Here is a 1,543-nt window from a genome sequence, read left to right as displayed (position 1 = left end):
TGCGAAACGTGGATAACTTTTCGCATAAATAGCAACAGCAGCAGCACTCCGCGGCGCTCACGATGCGAATTCAGGGCGCAACCATGCGTTAAGAATCCAGCCACACGGCAACTTGCGGCGCTCCGGCCGCGAGTTCAATCGAACTCCACAAACACATACCGGAGGCCCGCCCGGGGGTGCAGCTCAATTGGCGGTTGTGGCCGCGGCACACGAGCACCACGGAGCGCTTGCTAACCTTGAACTTCCTTCTGCAGCAATTTTTGAATACTCATGCAATGGCTTTATTAATAGGAATCGGCGAACCAGCGCGGCGTCTAATTGAACTTCTTCAGCTTGCTATAGCTGTAGCCATGTCCGTAGCCACCTCCGAATCCACCCTCACCGCCGCCACCACCACCGCCGATCGATCCTCCTTCCTGCTGGATGCCACCTCCCTTGCCGATGTTCTTGACGATGGCCTCAAATCCGTTCTTGCTGTCGGCGTGATACTTGACGATGCGCGTCGAACCGTCCGGCTCGTCCAGAGTGTACTCTCCCTTGACGACATCTCCGTCCCGGACTTCCCACTGGCTCTTGTGGTCACCGGTGTGATAGTCCTTCACTCCGTACTCGAACTTGTACTTCGGATAGGCGTAAAAGTCCTTGCCCTCGTATCCACCGATGCCTCCGCCGCCGATGCCGCCCTCGAATCCACCCTGCATTAAAGGAGCATTACTTGAGAGCCATCCAGGATTGTCGCACCCTGTCGTATATACCTGTTCACCGCCAAAACCGCCACCAATTCCTCCGCCAATGCCACCGCCGCCGCCGTAGTACTTGTACGGGATGTGCTTCACCTCGCTGACGAATCCGTGGTGCTCGTAGGCCAGACAGACCCCGGCCACGGTCAGCACCACGATTACCGTCGAAAGCTGCATCATTTTCACGCTGATCCTCTCGGTTTGACTTGCACTGGAACCCCGACGGTGCCTAGGCCTGACTGATACCGACTGCTGGCTGAAGGATTCGCTTTTATACATCAATCATCTAGACCAACCCCTCCACTCCAAACGGTGCCGATTTGCGTTCCTAGGATCCTAGGCGTCTGCCAAAGTTTTCACCCGTCGAAGGTGGCGTCCATTTCTTCACCGAACCCGGCGGGCGGCCCACCGTTCAAGGTTCTCTACGACTGAGCGCATCCGCATGGCTGGCGTGTGCCCCAATCACGTGTGCACCGTGCGCTCCGGTCTAATCGAATTGAACTGCCCCTCGCGGCGATCGACGGTGCAATCCCCGCGGTAGGGTCGCCCCTAGCACGGCCATCGCGGGTGCTGCCAGGCGTACTTTGTGTACACAGCGTGGCCCTATAAGCTTCAAAAGTTTCACACTTCAATTGATCGCGAAGACACGACACCCTAGCCATCGTGGCGTGCGGCGTACGGCGTGGCCGGTTGCGCGTGTCTTCGGACCGCAAAAAACCAGAACATCGCCCCCAACAACAGAACACTTCGGAGGCGTTTTTTCCGTTCTTTGGATGCGGTTCGATTTCTGTTTCTGTGCTAAT

The 1,543-nt window shown here is 57.0% G+C and overlaps 1 protein-coding gene across 1 annotated transcript; it reads right to left on the bottom strand.

Moving 5' to 3' along the window:
* Positions 1-314: 314 nt before the first annotated feature.
* Positions 315-920, bottom strand: LOC128276712 (adult-specific cuticular protein ACP-20-like). The gene is made up of 2 exons (XM_053015172.1): positions 756-920; positions 315-695 (listed from the first exon to the last, which is right to left on the bottom strand). Exons 1-2 carry the CDS (start codon positions 918-920, stop codon positions 315-317), a joined length of 546 nt encoding a protein of 181 aa, XP_052871132.1.
* Positions 921-1,543: the final 623 nt, after the last annotated feature.

This window comes from Anopheles cruzii, unplaced genomic scaffold, assembly GCF_943734635.1.
Source record: "Anopheles cruzii unplaced genomic scaffold, idAnoCruzAS_RS32_06 scaffold02165_ctg1, whole genome shotgun sequence".
NCBI classification, from domain to species: domain Eukaryota; kingdom Metazoa; phylum Arthropoda; class Insecta; order Diptera; family Culicidae; genus Anopheles; species Anopheles cruzii.
Note: the sequence above shows the minus strand (reverse complement) of the source record. Positions and strands in the feature narration are given on the sequence as shown.

Excerpts from the sequence above, each read along its gene's own strand:
- LOC128276712 (XM_053015172.1), bottom strand. The coding sequence starts at position 920 with ATGATGCAGCTTTCGACGGTAATCGTGGTGCTGACCGTGGCCGGGGTC. Across the intron at positions 696-755 it reads GCGGTTTTGGCGGTGAACAG|GGTGGATTCGAGGGCGGCAT; the intron begins GTATATACGACA and ends CCTTTAATGCAG.